Source organism: Pollachius pollachius (assembly GCF_949987615.1).
Source record: "Pollachius pollachius genome assembly, chromosome: 2".
NCBI classification, from domain to species: Eukaryota; Metazoa; Chordata; class Actinopteri; order Gadiformes; family Gadidae; genus Pollachius; species Pollachius pollachius.
The window spans coordinates 38,197,098-38,216,703 of record NC_136935.1 but is presented as its reverse complement, the minus strand read 5'-3'; the positions used below and the strand labels follow the sequence as shown (position 1 = coordinate 38,216,703).

Genomic DNA, 19,606 nt, shown 5'->3' with positions numbered 1-19,606 from the left:
TTCGTTGCCCGGGCGGTGTGTTTGGGGTCATTGTCATGCTGAAAGACCCAGCCACGTTTCATCTTCAGTGCCCTTGCTGATGGAAGGAGGTTTTCACTCAAAATCTCACGATACATGGCCCCATTCATTCTTTCTGTCACACGGATCAGACGTCCTGGTCCCTTGGCAGAAAAACAGCCCCAAAGCATGATGTTTCCACCCCCATGCTTCACTGTAGGTATGGTGTTCTTTGGATGCAACTCAGCATTCTTTCTCCTCCAAACACGACGAGTTGAGTTTTTACCAAAAAGTTATATTTTGGTTTCATCTGACCATATGACATTCTCCCAATCCTGTTCTGGATCATCCAAATGCTCTCTAGCAAACTTCAAACGGGCCCGGACATGCACTGGCTTTAGCAGGGGGACACGTCTGGCACTGCAGGATTTGAGTCCCTGGCGGCGTAGTGTGTTAGTGATGGTAGCCTTTGTTACTTTGGTCCCAGCTCTCTGGACGTCATTCACTAGGTCCCCCCGTGTGGTTCTGGGATTTTTGTTCACCGTTCTTGTGATCATTTTGACCCCACAGGGTGAGATCTTACGTGGAGCCCCAGATCGAGGGAGATTATCAGTGGTCTTGTATGTATTCCATTTCCTAATAATTGCTCCCACAGTTGATTTCTTCACACCAAGCTGCTTACCTATTGCAGATTCAGACTTCCCAGCCTGGTGCAGGTCTACAATTGTGTTTCTGGTGTCCTTTGACAGCTCTTTGGTCTTGGCCATAGTGGAGTTTGGAGTGTGACTGTTTGAGGTTGTGGACAGGTGTCTTTTATACTGATAAGGAGTTCAAACAGGTGCCATTAATACAGGTAACGAGTGGAGGACAGAGGAGCCTCTTAAAGAAGAAGTTACAGGTCTGTGACAGCCAGAAATCTTGCGGGTTTGTAGGTGACCAAATACTTATTTTCCACCATAATTTGCAAATAAATTCTTAAAAAATCTGACAATTTGATTTTCTGGATTTTTTTTTTCATTTTGTCTCTCATAGCTGAGTTATACCTATGATATAAATTACAGGCCTCTCTCATCTTTTTAAGTGGGAGAACATGCACAATTGGTGGCTGACTAAATACTTTTTTGCCCCACTGTATGTTAGTGCAACGTGTGTGCATGTGTGTGTGTGGTTGAGAATATTCATATGTGACAGAATGCAAGTAGAGCACGGCCAGGTCAGATGGAGCGCTAATAGGCTTCAGTGTGTGTGTGTGTGTGTGTGTGTGTGTGTGTGTGTGTGTGTGTGTGTGTGTGTGTGTGTGTGTGTGTGTGTAGGCACGTGTGAGAGACAATGTGCAAATGAAGAGAAAGAGAAACAACAGGAGAAATGGGGAGGGAGACACAGATATTGAACAGAAGGTTTTTCCAGCTTGTCCTTTCCCCAAAGTTCCAATGAAATGAGGAAATCAGATCTGATATTAAAAAGATTAATTTAGAATTAATTTTCTTTTGTCTTTAAAATCAGTGCCTCCTTTAGCGGATAAAGGTTTAAGGCCTAGTTCACTTTTTTGCAATATTTTGATCATTCTCAGGCTCAATTGTGACTCGCTTGGGATAAAAGGCTTCAGGTTTTTTTCTGAACTTCTGGCTAACAGTGAAAGCTAATCATTGATCCTTTCGTTATGCACGTTTTTGAAAAGGGCGTCTTTGCCCCTGTTTCCAAGCCCACGTGGCCACGTGAAACCGTCCTCATCAAAATAAACAACCACTTGTTGAGCCAAACCACTGCTGCTGCCCTCCCTCCCTCCCTCCCTCCCTCCCCACTCACCAGCTCTATTGTCTTCTATGTTAATGCTTCCCGACAGCTCCCCCCCACCACCACCACCCCACAATGTCCAAAACAACAAGGGTTTAACCCTCTTTCTCCCCACAGATGCGAACATACGGGAAGCCTACCTCATATAGAATGGAGAAATCGCTCGCTCCTCTTCTGGTAAGCTAAAGAAAAGTGAAAAAAATAAATAAAAAGAGAGAGAGAGAGAAAGAGAGAGCAAGATAGATAGAGAGAAAGAGAGAGTGAAAGGGGAGAGAATTAACATGAAACATGTGACTGTACAGTACTTGCAGGTAAACAAACATACACCCCTTTCTCTATGTTGTCGGCTGCAGTGAAGACCATTATAGCTGAGCCCCTTTTGTCTGCAAAACAAAAACCACCAAGCGCTTCAGACCAGTGCCTTTGTGGAGCCTGTCACTCTGAATTATTATGAACCGCGGACAAATATGAGCCGCAGTTAAATATTCACTGGTGCTGTAGCGGCGTCTGGATGCCAGCCAACCACAACCAAACGTTAAGCAGCAGTAAGGGGAACCTGGAGCCAAGATTGCTTAACATTAAAATATCCTGACAACTGACAGGACAGCTGATATTTCCTAATCCAGAGCTGCTGTTTGCTTATGCTAAGCTAAAGTACGTGTACTCTGTTAAAGGAAAACGCACACAAATGGATCTGTGGATCAAGCTGTTGATACATAATGCCCCCCCCCCCCAATAACTGGTTCTGGATCTGATATGGGTCTGAGCCGCTATTTATATTACCCACTGAGAGACTGAATGCAACAAGTATAAGCTTTCAGTTCATATGGATTGGTTACGTTTGAGAAAGTTTGTACATTGTTTGGTAATCTCATGAGAAATATGTGCACCTGGTCCTTGTTTCTATTCTGGCATGTTAATAGAATACAAATCGTACTGAAGTATGAATAGGATTAAACATCAAATTGGAGGTCTACTTTGGGCAGTTAGTGCCAAATCAATCTTATTCCTATGTTCCTAAGTAGAGATCTTTTTCAAATGCATTCCTGATATGTAATGTATTTCCAACATGTCTTTAAAAGAGTGACTTTTTCTTAAACAAGCATGTCTCCAAATGTCAAAATCCAGCTTTGTAGAAAACAAAAACTTTTATAGGCTGTATTCATGATAAATCCTATTTCCGTAAGTGGCATCTTACTCACTGAGAGAAAACTTGTAAGTGTGTCAGTACTAATGTTAGGGTTTCCACGTTTTGTAATATGTAAGTCATAAGTAATAAGTAATCATTTAGGGCTTAAAACAGCCACTGCACTTGTGGGAAGTTAAGGGTAGTCAAGATGACTCTTAAATGGCTAATTTAAGAGTAACTCTTTAGTCGCAATTCAGAAACCAAAGCTGCCAGCAATCTTCCCAGTCATTGCATCATCATTTAAAAACATTAATGACACTACAACACAAATTATTTAGAGTTGAGATATAAGTAAGTAGTGAGTAAGTGAGTAATTTGTCTTTATAGATAAACATACAGCATTTACATTGCTACATATTTCACATTGAAACTTACCATTAAAATGCCGATGTCAGGGTTTGGCTTGGAGGGCAGGCTAAATATATTATCCCTCCCAAAATGAAAGGCCTTTTCCCTATACATAAATAGGTTGAAAAGAAAATAATCTTTTTTTTTTTTACCTTTTTTCTTCAACCTGCTTAAACACGGAAGAATATACTTAACCTAACAAGAATGCTTTGCTTGTGAAAAAAAGACCAGTATAAAACTTTGCCTTCCCGACGTGACAAGAGTTTGGCAAGGGAAGCTGTTTCAGTGTCCCGTTTGACTCCTATTTGCCAGGCATGGCAACGTCATACATGGTTATTCTAGGTTTGAACATGTAACCTCTAATTATTTCCAAGAGCTGGCAGAAGTGTTGCAAAAGTTAAGAATTAGAACACAGATGCGTGTCGGATTAGTTGCAGACTTTATTTTGGGGTTCACGTCACACACGTCGACAGCTACTATGACAAAAATGATTTGTACTTCTGGCTGCACATTTGTATCACAGATTTGCCAAACAGCAAACACGTTACCGAGCCTTACTATCAGACCTTTTCATCTTGATCTTCAGCATCCATTTCCTAGAAAGCATTGCAATTGTTTGTTTAACGTCTTTAGGAACAAGTGTAAGGTGTACAACCCCCTGTTGTGCAACCAGACGTTCTGGAACCTGGTAAGACCGGACCCAGCTCATTTCAGCAGTGATCATTTATCCACCCCAGAATCATGATGCACACCCTGGCACATTTCAGGGATGGGTGTGCATCATTCAGATAAATATCCAGAAAATGTGATCCCTAGAATAACTTGTTCTTGCCTCGTCCACTCAGAATTTCAGAGATACATGACGTGCCTCGTACAGTAAGAGTGGAGGCCTAGGGGGGCTGGGGGAGAGTGAAAAGGACACATTCTCCCAACAAGCCAAGGCAACAAAACAAAGGATTTGAGATTCAACTTCAAATATGCAAGTTTTCAAGTTTGTTCACATGACATGTGATGGTACAGAAAACAAGCAGTGTGAAAAAAATAACATTAACATAATAACCAAAGAATGACTGTAGGTGTAAATCAATGGACCAAAGGCCGTAGATCCCTCGGCAATGCTCTTAGCGTGGGGTTATAGAGTCCGGAAGGGGGATTAAAATAAAGTGTGCCACCTTGCCGTCATTGATTGCAAAAGCGGAAATCCTGCTTACCCACTACCTTACTGTGTGTGGCGGTACCAAGGAGATTTGTGAGCAATACTTGAAAGGAGGTCTTGATCCTTCAAGAGAGCACGGAAAAATACCACACCAGTTGGCCAATCTGGTTAATCCGCTTCTTAAAATTCATTCATTATTTCATTTGTTAAAAAAAAATATGCATAAAAAAACAAACACAACAAAATTAACTAGTTGTTTTTGGACTGGCTTAAGTCAAGCTACAAATTGCTTAAATTAACGGTCATGACATAGAAACAAAGAAAGACATCAGTTGTGTTTTTGAAGAGACGTTGAAACCGCAGGGCATTCTTCAAAATACTTTCAGAACACAGGTTTTGCAGAGTCCGTAATTGGAGGGCCATTCAGTTCTAAGCCTTCCTAAAGGCTGTGTACTATACAGTGTACATTCCATCAGAGGAAAGTGTGTTTATAAGGACATTTCGATCACGCTTCGGGGCTTACGCCAAACGGGAGGGGCTGGGAGAAGGGGGTGGGGGGCCTGACACAAGCTAGCCATTATTCAACAGTCACTTTCCTTAGAATACACTTTTAACACGTGTCTCTCATTCAGAGTACACAGAATGGAGAACCGATAGTCATGAGTGAAAATGAAGGATATACTGTTTATGAATATATAAATTAATAAATAATTAAAAATAATAAATACATACATTATCATTAGAAATAATCCTGTCCTCAAATGTACATTCTACATTCTACAGTCCTGAATAATATACGATATTTAACAATTATCTACCGAAGGCGAAGTGAATAGACCTCGACCTTCGGTCTTGGGGGCTATTCCCCACTATTGACGGAGCCTAAGGTGAATAATGTTTAAGTATATAGGCCTACTTTTTTATTTTTTATTAGCAGTTTATTTGTTTTTATTAGCGTGACGAGACGACATTTTGCGGTGAAAACAATATCTCATGCCCAATATCCCGAGACAGCGAACCAAACAAATTGCGCCATCTTAGGAGGTTCACGTGTAGCATATACTAAAAAATAATATGTGTTGCACCCTTGGCCAAAAGATGGGCATTTCTAACAGTGAGTCTTCACCAGCGGTGTGGAAGCCTGCTCACAGCACACTGTCACCTTCCTCACCTCTACCTGTGCCTTGCAGGTTTCTAGGAAACCCAGAGCTGACTTCACAAGAGCGACAGCAACATGTGGAAACTGCGCACAAAGACTGCCATGCATTCCTTAAAAAAAAAGAAAAGAAAAAAAAAGCTACCGTTTCAATGCTGGAATAACATTGTGTCGGGTAGTGGTAGTGGTGAGACAGACTTCATGGAGCTGAGACTGCTGTGTGTTGCCATGCTTTAAAGACACACCATGAAATGAATATGCAAATGTAACTAACCCTACTTGCAAATCCCTCCTTTAATTGAATATGGAGATCTATATCTGAAATTGCAGTTTCAAGCCTTTCTATATGCCATTTGATGGAAGAGGTTTCATAGCGCTTGTGCTATTGGACACAATCAATTGGTTGGCTTGGGTTGTTTTAAAGAGCCACCACCTCTCCACTCCCTAGCACAGCGACCTCTTCCATGGAGCAGGAATGGAGATTTCCTCTCCATGGGTTGACAGACTAAATGGATTCAGAGATGCAGAAAAATCTCTAGGACAATTGAGTCTATGGCTAGATGGGCTTTATTATTTAAACTCTGATCGTATCATTCTCATTGTATCTTATGAGATTTTTTATATATTACCCTAGTAAAACTTTAATCCTTTATTGAACTATAGTATTTTCGAAATAAAACAACGATCTGTTGAAAGATCCATGAGAATTAAACCTGTGTGTGCACAGTATACACACTGGCTGTAGGATCCGGTTGTTCTGCCGAGCCACGAGACGTGGCCACGTGCTGACAGAGGCGGGCCTAACACCTAGCCATGGAAAGTAGGAGTGAGCTGAACGATGGGCCAGGGAGACCCGCACGTGCTCAGCACCAACACCCCACGATCCAGTGATACCCCGATATCACTACTACTCCCAACATTAAAGACACTGCTGGGAAAATCTAAAGGTTTCCCGGACCAACTCATGGTTGTAGTCCATTCATATTCCAATACCAATACTGCTACTTCAAACGTTATGACACTGTGATGCGATAATCAACCTTTTCACCTTGTTAGCTTATTCATTGGGGCGATTAGACGTTGTTTTATCGTAGCCTATGGACATGCTTAGTCCTACCGCAAAATGAAAAGGCAGTGTGCCATACGTTTTTTGGATGGATATTTGTCATTATGTTATATCCCATTCAGATTACCAGTTAAACTTGAAAATGCATCATATTCGGATGAAATTATACACTTTGAATGCCGTCATGAAAATGCATGTTTGTTATATAGCTGTCGTTAATTTTATGTATTATTAATACAATTCATAATTGGTGTCATTAATGAACAGGAAAGGTTTAGCAGCTTGCTCAGGGATGACTACGAGTAGATTGCGGACATTGGGTTCAACCCATAACCTTTCATCCTAACCAATATAGACCATCCTGCCCAACCGTGCATGTTGCTATTCAAGAGTATGACTTTAAGGTTTCCGTCATGGTTAAACACAGCACATATCCATGAAATGGGGGCCAATCCCCTTTGTCCCACAGCTACTTCTGTTTATGTACTTGTACTACATTAACCTTCAGTCAGATTATCCCGTGTTTCCTCTGCTAGGAAATGACCAATAGCCAGACCTGTCTGCATTTGATTCATGGCTGGGGTCCCCTATCACCTGACCAGTCACCCTACACCACCTGATGCAGGGATTCTCACAGCACAGGAAAATCCCAGATAAGAGATTTACAGTCCTTTAAGCTGGAAAGGTAAGTAGCAAACACGAAAGCGAGAAAACACCTTTTTTCATTCCCCTAAGTGCACATAAAATAAAGTCGTTCAAGATAATATTGAGGCTGAGTGAATCAGGTTTCTGTTTGCTACCGAGAGTTGACACAATTATTTTTGATTTAGGAGTCATAAAGCCCTTGAGTAAGCAACGACAAAGTACTAAAACATGTTGGCATGCATTTAAGCATGCAGGTCTGTAGATTGATTTTATTAAATTAATGATGAAGTTTGTGACTATGCCTAAGTGTGATTATATATTTGAATAATTATTATTCATACAATAAATAAATTTAATTTAATAGGGTACATACTCCGATAACATGTAAATCAGCACGACTTTATTTCTCCTCAAGAAAAAATCTGAATGATAATTAATAAATAATGAAACATGAAATAATAATATATTCTTCACTTATTTAATTATTTATTTTTGGGAAGTTATAATATTATTTTATACAGTATATATAAAATGATACTATTATAATATTTTTGAAGAAAAAAAAAACAAAATAATTCCTGCCCTGATTTTACAGAGCTACCAGTAGACATTTAAGCCAAAAGGGACCAGGTGTGCCAGCCTGGTTATGTGCTCATCCCAAGCCCTGACCCGGCCAGGCAAAGTCAGCTTGGACCCAGAGGAGGATCCAACAACAGACCCAGCGGCAGTCCTACTATTCCAGGACCGGAGACACCCGACACCCACTGGTTCTGGTTTCAGGTGCTTAAATAAGCTTGTTTGGATTCCGGACGAAACATTACGAGTCTACTTGGCCCCCAGAACCCAGGGGCCCGGCCAGAACCCCAGCATACCTCACAGCCTCCATCCCATACACAGTGACCCTGGTGTCAGTAAGATAAGCAGTGGTGATAACCTACTCACTCCTGCTGCCCACATACAACCTGAGCGGCCAATAAAGGTCAGATTATTCCTTCAGATTAATTTTACCTTTTGCCTTCTAACATTTTTCTCCAACACAAAATCAGATTTACAATAAATGGTTCCCATTTTGGGTTATAGTACCAGCGCTGCAATGATCATATATTCTTCTCTTTCATTATAAGCAATGTCCTTTCTTTATTGCGGTCGTAAAAGTTGTTTTCAAAGAGGTCAGGAGACTATGAACCTTATAAAATAATAAATCCTAACGCAAAAGCCACAACAAAGCAGGCCTATGTGATTGTTTCCCTGTATGTATGTGTGATTGTTGTCCTGCTTGTATGTCATTGTTGTTCACAGCGACTGCATTTTACAGCCCAAGATAAAATTTCTCCTGGTTGGACAATAAAGTCGATCTCATCTTATCTTATCAGCAACAGGGATGTCACCGTACTCCCTTTACCATCCTGCTACACCTGCCATCTAAAAGTTTGAGTGTATTTCAAAGAACACGCATATTAACAAAGAATTGTAATTCTTGGCTGGACATTAAGCAGGCTCACTCACCAGTCAGGGAGATCCACGCTGGAGGAGGGGCTGGTGTTGGAGGGAGGTGAGGCTGGATGGGGGGTCATCTCCATGGGCTCCAAGTTGTGGCCCCTGGGCTGTGGGACCAGCCGCCTCATGTGGGGCAGCTCGGCAGAGAAACTGGGTTGTGGCGTGGTCACTGAGACCTCGTCACCTGTTCCCTTCTTCACCTGTTGGGGAGAGAGAAATCTGTTTCTAACCTTTGATGGACCCATTAGGTGCTCTGTACCATTTTGGCCGTTTGATTCGCACAGATTGGAGATTTTTCTAGGGGATAGTAGAGTAGTTGCCCAGGTTGTCTGAATTCCATCCAAAAGGTACTGGGTTTGTGACCCAACAATGCAGTGTACCTGTAGGCATGCATCCTAGGGCAAACCCTAATGACAAGTGGCTCTATTCTATTAGATAATGTAACAAAAAGTGTGATGTAGTCGCGTCACACTAAATTAAGGTTATTTCTGTCTTACCTTGAGGACCCGAAGAGGTTTTAAATGCAGAACCCCATTCAGTTTGGTGTAGGAGTAGAACCTCAGCCTGATATTAGCTACGCTATGCAAAGCATCCTCCTGCATTTTGAGATGGATGTGAGGGAGTGCGAAGAGCGATGGCACAATGTATTGAGAGCGGTGTCTAACCCTAAATGCCAAGCTATGTCACTGGCCCTAATGGTAGTATTGATAAGGGCACAAAAAAGACAGATAATGGGAAAATAAACAAGGCTTTAGCCTCATTTTAATGAACAAAGAGATGGTGAAAGTTAACATTTTTAAATCCCCATTACCGGGATAAAGCAAATGGATCCCGGGTTAGAATCGATCTGATAATTCATTTAATTAACCAGTTTTAAGCAGCACATTCGCTCTAAAAGCTTCTCTAGCCTTATTATTGATTCCCCCTGTGGAGATGGGCAATTGATTTGACTAAATTTGTCATCAAGAGAATTGCATGCAATGGGGTGGCCACAACAAGCACAGGAAGAACATACTGTGATGTTGCAGCTTGCCCTGAATGTCCTCAATTAGTAGAAGTCATTCAGTCATTTAACTCAGCGTTCCCCAAATTGTTGAAGCCACTCATAGCCACTACGGGGCCAGACTCCAGCTGTTCAAAACATAGCAACATGATATTATTAAACCTGCACTTCATGTTTGTTGATCAAATAACAATCAAAAGTAAATAGGATGTGGCTCCCCTTCCATGGAGGCCACCATGTTGCCCCATCATATTTATACAGTAGCCTAGGCGGGAAAAACAGCTCTAGAGAGTTTTAAAAAGGGGAGAGTTATTCCCATGGCTACAACCCATTTGTGATACCTTTCCGTTGCTAAGACTTCCTAGCAAAACGCCTGTCCTATAATTCAGCTCATTAGTCACTTATTAATTGTTTGCATTTATATAGCGCCTTAATAGGTACCCAAAGCACTTTACATAGTGAGTATGTGTATGTATGTATGTATGTATGTATGTGTGTGTGTGTGTGTGTGTATATGTGTGTGTGTGTGTGTGATTTTTTTTGGGGGGGGGGGTTAGGACCCCTCATCCACTAACAGAGATACTTGACAGGGAAATGCAACATGTATCCTTATCAGAGAGGCACTCCCAAGAAATACTATAACCATTAATAACCCAATTATAAATCATTCAGTGTTTTGACCCGGTGTTGGGAAGCCCACAGTTCGTAACTGGGTTGAGTGAGCTGTAGACTGTGTTGTGATGGTTCCTTTGCGGGTGTCAACTATCTTGGATATCAGATTAGGGCTTCGTGGTGGACACTTCATACATTCGGAATGCAAAATTCTAATGGTTATAGATTGCAACCAACTGAATACCCCCCCACAACCCGTCCCTGTAAAACCACTAAGGTGGCCTGTACTGGCCTGTCTTGTGTAGGTAGGCATAAATATGTGAAAAATACATATTAATTTTGACCGCGCTAGATTTGTGATAGCTCTAGCCTGCGAATAACTCATTTTATACCATGGTCTGGGGGAATACTAGATTCTGATTGGCTGCAGGGTGTGCATTAACCCCTGATATACGGACACCTGCTAAGTAGTTCCAGTCAAATTGGCTGTTCAGCCTTCAAAACGAGAGCTGGTAAATTGTTGAATACAAATGAATGGTCTTAATTCATTTTCTAAGGTTACTTTGGCAAGTGACCATGGTATAAGCAGGATAATGCCCTTCGAGGTGTCCATTGTCAGGAATTAAAGGCCTCCGCGTCGTCCATTAATTCTTGATAATGGACACCTCGTAGGGCATTATCCCTTACTTAACCGATCACAATCGGGTATCTTTGTCATAGTCACCATGGTCATTGTACTTGTTGAAGGACATGGTGGATTTTCTTCAAAGCCTTAGCCTATGAAGAAAATTTTAATAAATAATACATAAATAAATGTAAATAGGCTATTTACATTTTTCAACACAAAGTCCTTCATATTGGCAAACTGCATTCATAGAACTGTTATTATCGCTTTCTGTTTTATGATTTTATTGATCATTCATATCGATAGCAATTGGCGCTACAAGCAAGTGTTTACTTGCAGTGCGATACGTGAAGAAGGGCCGTCTTTGATAACATGATAACATCACAGTTACTAACATAACAGTTATTTTTTTGATTGAACATTAACCAAGAGAGATAGCCTACTTTTAGTTATCGAACAGTTAAACAACCTGAAAAACCAAAACATGAATGTATTAAAGAATGCACGCCAATTATCTTCAAACGTACTTATTGTAAGTTGCGTGTGATGTAAATGTTTATAATATCCTCATCTGCGACTTCTATTCGTTAAACTATTTTACACTTGGATAAACAGTGAAACTAGGATATTTAGGTGAAAGAAGTATAGGCCCATCTTTACTGGCTATATGAGGAGAAGGTTAAGCTTGACCACCAGAGAAGGTTAAGCTTCTGACAGTATTGAATCATGTTGTCATCATCATCTGACAAATGTACATTGAGCTTCATCTGGCCAGTGGTTGATGTTGGTGTCTGCTTCATTTGCAGGCAAGAGCCGCTGAAACACGACCTTGGCGCGATTCTCCTTCGCCAAACGGAAATACCTACTGGCACTTTATACAATACAGGCCAGCACAGGCCACTGTATTTGTTGGAATGGGAGGGGTGAGGAAGGGTGGGGGTTGGCGTGGGTGGGGGTATTCAGTTGCTAGTCACTGCTAGTTGCTACTGAATTCTACACACTGGACTTTTAAGTATGTCGCCTTCCTAATATATCAACCATGAAGCCCTAATCTGATACCCCAGATAGTTAACATCCGCAGGGAACAATCATAACACAGTTAAATGCTCACGCAACACGATCATAACATGTGGGCATCACAGCCCGACAACTGGTCAAACGCTTGGGTCTGGTTGGGTCCGGGCAGCCCACACTGTGCATTTCCCGGAGAGCGCTCGTGTGTTGGTGAGTGGATATGGTGTTTCTCTTATAAGGTTGCATGTTGAATTTCCCTGTCTAGAATCTCAGTGGACATGGCAACCATAAAGGTTAATATTGACACAGGTGATATATTTTAAGAGATTAAGTAGCTGAAATAAAGGTCAGGCGTTTTCCTGGGCGGTCTGAGTACCAATGACACGTGGAAGGAACCTCAAGGTTCCTTCCATGTTGTTTTATCAAGCGGCTGGAAGGAGAGGAATGGCTAAATCAAAACATCCTTTATGGGGCTGTTTTTCACAGCACCAAGCTAATGCTACTGATATCTGACTGGTCTGATTTATCTCAGCTCACTCTACATTTCAATGCTGGTGTTGTTATCTGTATTCTTTTTATGATTACTAATAACTATAAAGGACCATACACTTAAACAAACCCGATATGATAAGCCATCGTCTTTGATTGTGAATTGAAGCCCGCCACAGAAGAGGAACAAATTTCTATCCATAAACTTACCAGAATTTATTGTAACTATTTTTAGACACTGGCAATGACAACAGCGCTCCAATTTATCAGCCAATAGGCTGCTTCCACCCTGTTGGGCTGCGGATTTAAAATGTGGATTGCAGTTTTCTTCGGGAGATATCTTTCTCTCTTTACAAAACCCTCACTGCCTCCTGCTGCTCCAGGAGATTTACTTAATCAAATCAGGTACTGAGACAGCTTAATGACCGCCACATAGTCGGTGTTAAAAAGATAGGAAATCTGGGAACATGGGCGGTGGCTGAGGTAGTGCTTTATGGGGAGATGCTAGCCTAAGTTAACATTAAAAGCAACCAGTGTGCAGACCTAGGCCACGGTTCTCAAATGGACTGGATGTCCTATTGTAAATAAAAGCTATACAAATGATGTTTGAATTTCCTGCGTCTCCTGAATTGTGTAATTAAATGAGAGGGAGAGAGTGAGAGAGAGAGAGACAGACAGACAGACAGACAGACAGACAGACAGACAGACAGACAGACAGACAGACAGACAGACAGACAGACAGACAGGGCAAGAAAAAGATAGAGAATGAATGGAAAGGAAAGGAAGTCGAGTCTCCTCGGGAGTAATGGTGGGTTACCATCAGATTCCTTTCTATAGCTTATACAGACAGGGGACGCCACACCTTTCTGCCCAGAGCCGTTAGGGGGATGCGTCTTGATCAGGGACACCTCGACACTCTGCCGCCCCAAAGAGAGAGAGGCAGAGAGGCAGAGAGGGAGAGGGAGAGGGAGAGGGAGAGAGCAAGAGCGAGAGAGAGAGAGAGACAGGGAGAAGGACAGAGGGAGAGAAAGAAAGAGGGAGAGAAAGAAAGAGCGAGAGAAGGACAGAGGGAGAGAAAGACAAAAAGAGAATAGAGAAAGAGTAAGAGGAGAGAAGAGAAAGAGAAAGAGAAAAGGAGAAATCCTGGAGAGATACCAAAAACGGGCAGATATGCCAACGCGTGATTATTTGTTGATTATATTCCAGGACTTTCCAAATGACATCGCAGTGGATATATTTTTCTGAGTAAAATTCAACTCGCGGCTTGTTAGCATCAGCAAGACTGACAACATTTATCAAGTGTGCTAGTAAGCCCTGGCGAAATTCTTAGAACAGGGTATCGTATGTTGTATGTACACAACACAGTGGCTCCCTTCTATCAGAATATGTACGGACACACACTCACGTGTCAGCACTTACATGAACCTACTGCGTTAGGGAAAACTGATTGTCCATGTCACGACCTACTCAGTCACAGAGTTCAGGAATGAAAAGGAAGTTTCTTGAGAAATCCGGGGTCATCCAGGGATTAGTGTAGACAACTCGTTTCTGGAAATTGTCAGGCAATAACAGGTACAATTGAACGTGATAGAAAAACTATACACACAGAGGTCCACCAAATTTTGACCTCAACATTAAATAACATTTACTTTTTTTTCTTATTTCTTAAATTTTTTTAATTATCCGATTTTGCTAGAAGAGTAGCTTGTGATAGTCAAACTTTTTCTTCAGCAGATTTTTCTGGAGTGAATGTGTTGAAAAGACACATTCACACAGTTATTCACTCCAACCAAAACAAGCACACACGCACACACACCTTTTTCTTGACATGAACCGGTGTCTTTGGGGTCCTTGGACTTGTTTCTGCCGGGGAACGATCGCTGTCCACATTCATCAAGGGAACTTCCTGTAGACACGGGAGGGAAAGAGATGAAAAAGAAAGCTTTCCAAACTTTCAAATATGGTGTGCATGTCCTGTACTCAGCTGTAAAGTGAAGTGTGAAGCTGTAACTCTCTGAAAGGTATATATGAAATTGGCATTCAGGATTCCTCGACTAGGGCGACAGGTTAGCGTCATCGATGGGGTATTTTAAACAGTTAGATACCACACTGGTTAGATCCCCACTAATGTATACAGCCTTATATATAAGACGCCTCGCCCCTACCTGCTCCTGAATGACCTGTCACTGTGATCAATCATTCAAAGCTTTTTGGCTAAGTGTCAGCAACATCACTAACGAGAAGGCGAAGAATATTGGTAGCCCTGACTACAGCGACCAAAATAGATTAGGTCGGTTAAAACTCTGGCAGGGGTAAACACATTTTCACACATAAACACCTCTCACACACACACATACAAACACACCTGTTGATCCTGCATAGGCAGAGCAGGCCATGCAATGCTATGGGAACACCAAGGCAGGTGGCATGTAGGCCTCAGGCCGTATGCATGCATCTGTCCTGTACACACGCTGTTACGTTGATACCTCTCTGTGTGTGATGCGCGCTCGTGTCTGTGTGTGCGCGTGTGTAAGATGATCTAAAGGGCCGTGAGAATGAAGGTTTTCCCATTGGTCAGCAGTCTCTCGGGTGACCCTGAGCAAGATGACAGCGCAGCTCAATGCCCAGCCGGTACAGCGCAGCAGGAGACAAACATGCAATCACGCAATTTACTCTCATAGACCTGTCTGACTTTTGATCATTTTGACTATTTTCAAGCAGCAAAATAATCAAACAATAACATTGCATGAATGGTGAACGAAGCATTTCCATTTTCTTTTTGCTTTCTTCAGAACTTTTCAGGTCTTTCATCATGATCTCATCATCAGCTGAGTCATCTAATCACTGTCCCCTTCCCAATCGCCCCCTGGTATCCACGGGGAACACCATCCCACCAGATGGTGTCCCCTGCTGGGACCCAATGCTGTCAGTAAAAAAAAAGGGGGGGGGGCATGGAGACGACCCCCGGTGGCCCCTGGAGTTAGGTACATAAACTTCCACTCTGGGGGCGGTGCTGGTGATGGGGGTTTCCAGGCCTTGGGGTGTATGTGTCACTGACCGACAGAGGCATGCCAATGGCATGCTGTGTGCGGTGACATGTTCCATGCAAAGCAACATGTCTAACAGCCATTTTGAAATGGTGTCTTGGGAATGTGCAGTTTTTGTTTATGTTGCATACATGAGTTAGCATTGTATAAACAAGTATATAAATAAATAATTGTTTCTTGTATTGTCTTGCATGTATTATTCAGAAACATGAGTATGCATTGTGTACAAAAGTATTTTGTAAACAAGTACTGTATGTATGCCCTTCGGCGGGCAAGGGCTGGTGTCAGAAAGTTATTGACATTAAATCCCTTTGAGACTGTAACCGCGAATAAGGGCTATACAAATAAAATGGACTTGAACTGCAAGATGGTATGTGTACCTTGACAATGATGAGGGTCGGTAAATGGCCAGTGAGGCCATCTTGGTCTCCATCAGAGCTGCTGTCGAAGATGTTGCTGTAGTTTTGGATGAGCTCGGCCATGATTTTATTGCAGATATTCTGCTCCTTAATGGCCTCAAACCCAGGAGACACGCTGCAGAGGAGAAAGTGGACACAAACGAGAATATATAAAAGAGTGAAGGTAGAAGAATTAGAGCTTCCCCTATCATTAACCACCTGATTAGAAAACAATGTCCTAAGTTTCTCCCTATTTTGGTTTGTTTTTATGCTGTTCATGTTTCACAGAAAAGCTTTTCCTTTTCAACGCATTGATAAATGCACCGCTCTGATGAATCATGAATTGAAAATGACACAGAATGCGCTCCAACCACCATCTGGCAACGGCGAGGGTGATCCCCTGATAGCCGTCAACACCCCGGCCGACAGCTGTGTCAAACGTAGATGGGAACACGGATCCAAACTGTAAACATAAATATATATGCAGGCGCGTGCTCGACTTGACTTACAGGAACACGGTGTACAGGGCTGGAGGTGCCATCTGATATGGCTTCTTCCTAACCCATCAACGGAAACATGAGCTGCACAGGGCGGTCCATTCACCAGGTCCAGCTCACTGGGATCACTGGGATTATTAACGAGGGAGACCAGCGGGGAGCACGCAGACAGAAGGTGCGATACAGGGAGAGTTGTGTCCCTGAAATGGTCTCAACATAGGGTCTCAATGGTATGTCAAATCTCCCAAAATCTTGTCTTATTTGTATTTGACTTTTCTCAAAATGTGGTCTCACTTTTATTGCCTTGGTCTAAAAATGTTTGATTGTTTTCACGAAGGGGTGCAATGGGGGGGGGGGGGGGTGCAATAGGGTTAGCTTTGGCCCCATAAAACTAGTCTCAAAATGCTAGGCTTTGATCAAATCCGATTTAAAGTGAACTCATACATGTTGTGATGGATCAGGTAGGGGTGAGGGGATCTTGCTACAGGGGCCTACCGCCTCAATCTAGAATGGTTATTATTCTGAAGACAGAGTAAGCGAATGGAAACTGTATCCTTTCAATGGAGGCCTTTTGACAACTTTGACCGCTTTGGTGTGATTCATACACACCGAAGGAGGCGTCAGACACACCGTCGGAGTGTGCACGCAAAAACAATAAAAACTGAGATCATTGATAAGTTTCCATTTTTACTGCAGATGAATGCAGACAGGGTAATAAATAATGCATTACAGGAAGCTATAAATGTGTTGTGGACGGGGTCTATAGGCTGCACCATGCCAGCTCACATTATGATGTGATGATGGTTTTTCCATCGCCTAGGTAAATATATCTGTGTTATTAAACACTGAATAATTTCTGAAACACAGCCAGTGACATCATGAACAAATTATTTGAGTCATATAGGGAAGTCTTCTGTCCTTTCTTAATAAACAGTAGCGCCACCTGTTGGCCAGATGTCAGATTGGTACATAAATTAGGTTCGTGGCAGTCTATAGTAGAGGTAGCAGTTGAAGTGGTAGTAGTAGTAGAGTCGAAAGAAGTATACAAATAAAGGCTAATAATATGCAGAATAAAGTGTATTAGTGATCATAGTGAGTTTAATACAAACTGATTTGAGTAGGACAGAGCATAGTATAATATAGTTTTGTATGTTTGAGTAGAGACAGAAAGCTAAGTTAAGTACGGTACAAGTGAAGAACAGCGGAGCGGGAGGAGTGCAGCAGGTGAGTGGGACTGACTGGAAGACGCTGGGTCCGAACACTGTGGCCAGGTTGAGGGCGGTCATACGGTTGTGCGCGTGGTTGCGCTCCACCTCGGTCAGGAAGCGGCAGAGGTAGCTCAGCAGGCGGTGGTGGACGCCCGGCATCCGCCCCAACAGTGCCTTCAAGTCCCCCCATGAGCGTTCCTCGCCACGCTCTGAAACACAAACACACGCACATGGGTCACCCACATCCATGACCCTAGTGTCTTAAGCACACCGTATGGTTCCTTCACTCACATCTATGACCGTTCGTCTGCTACCTTCACTGAATCATCGAACAAGAAGATCCATGGAGAATACAAGACTTCAAAGGATGGATTCTAACAAAAGTAAGGATAACATTGATTTCTCATTTAAACTTAGTAATTTGATAGACACTTTGATCTGAAGCTACTCCCAGATTAGGCTGAGAACAATCAAAAGCCAAACAGGGGCGATCCACCAGCAACGGAACTATTGAAGCCCTTGGCAGCCGTGACTGGATAAACTGTTATGAGTATGAACAACAACTATTAATGTCCCGGTTAAATCCACCAAACCAAATACTTATGTAAACCCATGACAATAATAACGCAACCTGACCCCATTGATAATCACCCAGTGGTATCAAAGTGCCTTTCCTTGGCCCAGTTCACAACCTAGGCAGTCCAAACGGATTGTGAATTAAAGCCTTATGTCCTATATTTAAACAAGGATTTCCACGGACAGGCATCCATGTTCTGTGATAGGCCCATCCACCTGTCTGAGTGGTATTAAACACATCTCTCATCGTAGCGTGTTTTGATGAGCATTACGTTAAACTTCCAGAGCCGGAAAACAGAGCTGACTTTAGTTCTGGCATTTATAAATAGGTCAGGGTTGGATAGGAGGGTGACCACTGGTGATCCAGACTGACGCAAGCGCTGTGTAAGTCTGTGTGTGTGTGTGTGTGTGTGTGTGTGTGTGTGTGTGTGTGTGTGTGTGTGTGTGTGTGTGAGCAAGCACTTGTATCTGTGTGTGCATGTGTATATGTGTGTGTGTGTGTGTGTGTGTGTTGGCATGCTGGAGGCTGAGTTATTTCTTTTGCTTTTGATCCAAATATTCCATTTGTGGGAGTGTATCCATGTTTCAGGGTTATATATGCCAATGTTTGTGCGTGTGGAATTGCGCATCTGAGTGAGTGTTACTTAGATTGTTGAGTATAATTTGCACAATCCCTGTGCAGGTATCCATGTATATTGAGTAATGATTTGGACCAAGCAAGGGTATTGTTGATAAATGATTTCCTGGGTTTTCTACCAGAACATTTAACCTTTGGGTCCAAGTTACGGTCCCACCGCCTTAACCCTTAGCCAAAAAATGCCAGTGCAGAAGTGCCACATTAGCAAACTTGTCGACATAGGAAAGTCATAGCTACCTGATAATGAGAAACAGTATCTCACAGTGGCAGCAAAAAGCCAGCCAGCAGACAGAAAGTCATACATTATGTTTACGTGGCCTACGTTAGCTATGTCATGCACATCAAGGGAGAGGGGATCAAATCCACACACACACAAAAATTATTGTCTGATTTATGTTTCTTGACCAGGAGGACTGCCTGGAAGAAGAGATATTTTATCTCAATGGGATCTTACTGGCTAAATAAAGGATAAATTAATCCATTCACAGTGCAAATCTTTCACTGCCTGTAAACATAGAAGGTGGTGACAGTCCGAGGTTGACCTGATTAAGGCAGAGCTTCAATGCAGCCTAAAGTTTCCGAACACACATGGTTTCCAAAGTATGAGAGTAGGCCTACTTTCAACACAAAATGATCTACAAAATTACTACAA

General features: G+C 42.3%; 1 protein-coding gene across 4 annotated transcripts in view; it reads right to left on the bottom strand.

Moving 5' to 3' along the window:
- The window catches only part of fam13a (family with sequence similarity 13 member A), a 53,761-nt gene that overhangs the window by 24,217 nt on the left and 9,938 nt on the right, over nucleotides 1-19,606 (bottom strand). For 3 of the 4 annotated variants that reach the window (XM_079730222.1, XM_079730224.1, XM_079730225.1), the window contains 5 exons: nucleotides 17,773-17,950; nucleotides 16,019-16,172; nucleotides 14,408-14,497; nucleotides 8,858-9,048; nucleotides 1,932-1,973 (listed from right to left, as the gene is read on the bottom strand). In XM_079730222.1, the coding sequence (XP_079586348.1) occupies nucleotides 1,932-1,973; nucleotides 8,858-9,048; nucleotides 14,408-14,497; nucleotides 16,019-16,172; nucleotides 17,773-17,950 (655 nt within the window). The remainder of the gene's footprint in view (nucleotides 1-1,931; nucleotides 1,974-8,857; nucleotides 9,049-14,407; nucleotides 14,498-16,018; nucleotides 16,173-17,772; nucleotides 17,951-19,606) is intronic. The other variant, XM_079730223.1, reaches the window with a different exon arrangement.